The sequence below is a fragment of the Penaeus monodon genome, chromosome 29 (assembly GCF_015228065.2).
Source record: "Penaeus monodon isolate SGIC_2016 chromosome 29, NSTDA_Pmon_1, whole genome shotgun sequence".
Lineage (NCBI taxonomy): Eukaryota > Metazoa > Arthropoda > Malacostraca > Decapoda > Penaeidae > Penaeus > Penaeus monodon.
The window spans coordinates 20,331,563-20,333,682 of record NC_051414.1 but is presented as its reverse complement, the minus strand read 5'-3'; the positions used below and the strand labels follow the sequence as shown (position 1 = coordinate 20,333,682).

General features: G+C 63.0%; 1 protein-coding gene across 1 annotated transcript; it reads right to left on the bottom strand.

Annotated features, from left to right (window-relative positions):
• Positions 1–56: 56 nt before the first annotated feature.
• Positions 57–1,662, bottom strand: LOC119592005 (serine/arginine repetitive matrix protein 2-like; the record flags this gene model as incomplete). The annotated part of the gene is given in 1 exon segment (XM_037940779.1): positions 57–1,662. A coding segment is annotated over 1 exon segment (1,606 nt), but the record flags the coding sequence as incomplete, so codon positions are not given.
• Between the last annotated feature and the right edge of the window lie 458 nt (positions 1,663–2,120).

The window sequence follows — 2,120 nt, the reverse complement described above, 5'->3', positions numbered from 1 at the left end:
GCGACTGACTGGGGATTAGCCCAAGAAGTCCAAAGGAAAAGGCGCGGGCGTCTTACCTGTCTGCGTGGACGTGTCGAAGAAGGCGCACGAGGTCTCCACGGTCATGGTGGCCAGCGTCCCGTCCGTGATCTGCGCACTCGAGTCCCTCCGCCCCCGCGACTTGGACATCTCTTCGCTCTGCGTGCTTTGGCGCCGGAAGTTCCTGGCCCGCATGATGTCCTCGGTGGTCGACTGGCGCCGGAAGCCCCGCGAGAGCAGGATCTCCTCCGTGGTGGACTGACGCCGCAACCCGATCTCCTTCGGCGAGTGTTCCCTGGAGGAGCACGTCGAGGAGGAGTCGGGCGAGCGCGGCGAGCGCGAGGGCCGCCGGCCTCGCCCGCAGTACTCCGCCGCCGTCGTCGACTGCCGCCTCAGCCTGCTCCTTGGCGAAGTCTCGCGGGAGTTCGAGTCGCTGGCCTCCGGGGAGAGGTGTGGCCGCGAGTCGCGCCGGCCCTTCCTGCCCAGGGACAGCTCCTCCACCGCGGCGGAGTCCGGCGAAAGCGAGTCCCGGCGACACTTCCTGGACATGCCGTCGGTTTCCGGGCCGTCGGGGGAGAGGAAGGGCCGCGAGCCCCGACGGGAGCCCGGGAGGGGCAAGCCCTCCTCGATGGCGGTGGACTGCCGTCTGAGGCCACGGAACTTCGGCGACGGCTCGCGACTCCCTCTCCCCCCGCCTCGCTCCGGCGACACCTGGGGCCGCGAGTCCCTCCTCCCGCGGTAGATCTGCGTGGTGGAGTCCCTCCTGATGGCGGTGGTGGGGGACGAGGGCGCGGGGGAAGACACAGGAGACTTGGGCTCCGAGATGCCCGGCTCCGCCTGGTCCTTGCCGCCCGTCGACATCTGTGAGGAGAGCGAGTTCTGCGACACGTGCGACTCGCCCGACACCTGCGTGGTGACGATGGGCCTGGGCACGAGGTCGCGGGGCTCGGGGGAGGAGATGATGCGCGGGGACTGGATCTCCGGCCGGTCCGGAGACGCCGTCTTGTCCACGCTGTTGCGGCTGGTCCGCGTGTACACCTGCGTGGTGGAGTCGCGCCTCTCCTTCTTCTCGTGCTCTAGGGAATCCCTCCGCCGCCGCAGGATCTCCGCGACGCTCTCCCTCCGGGCCAGGAACTTGACGATGTCGGTGCGGATGTCCGTGCCGCTCTGCCTTCGCTTCTTCATCTCCGCAGAGGACTCGCGGCGTGTCTTGATGCGCGGCACCTCCACGATCGAATCCTTGCGACGCCACGGCAAGGACTTGGCGATGTCAGCGAGGGACTCCCGCCGGCTGAGGTCGCGGCTCTCCCTGCGCGTGAGAGGCCCCACGGGGGTGCTGGTGGTCGACGTGCAGGTGCTGGTGGAGCGCTGCTCAGCCGGCTCCCGGCGGCCCCAGTCGCGAAGGAGGTCGGTGAGCTGCGCCAGGGAAGACCGCCGCCTGCGGGACGTGGGAGGGGAGGTCTCCCGCACCTCCCTCGGGGGCTCGATGGTGGTGATCTGGGCGGAGGAGTCCCTGCGACCCACGCGGGGCCGCGGGGACGAACTCTCGCTCGCCAGCTCGTCGTAGCCATTGCCTCCCTCCCACACCAGACCCACCTGGTGGCTCAGGATGGGCAGGTTACACACGAAGCAAATGGCTGACATCCTCCTGCGGGGAACACACTCTGTTAGTCTGGCAGCCTGCGGCCTCGCGGGCAAGTGTGGATTTCATGTATTAATATACGCGGAATGATAACTCTTTTGGACTACACACAAATCTTTTTAGACAGGCAATCTTTTACAGCATTCATATCAAAATTCAGCTATTTAATCCGTGCCCGCCGTACTGGGGGGCACGTGCGTTTATTCTGCTCATGCGATGACTCTCTACTATGACCGAATCTTTAGTTTCAACATACAGAAGACAGACACCAGAACATATAACAAGGAGTTATCTCTTTTGCCTTGGAGATGAAGTAATGTGAAATGATGATTAGGTCTTCTTATGCTACGATATGTCGTCTGAAAAAAAATATGCATCATTTCTTTTCTGTGGGTAAAGGGTACCATTATATGTCTGATACAACTAGAAGGTTTACTGTCGTTTTTTAATCAAATATTAA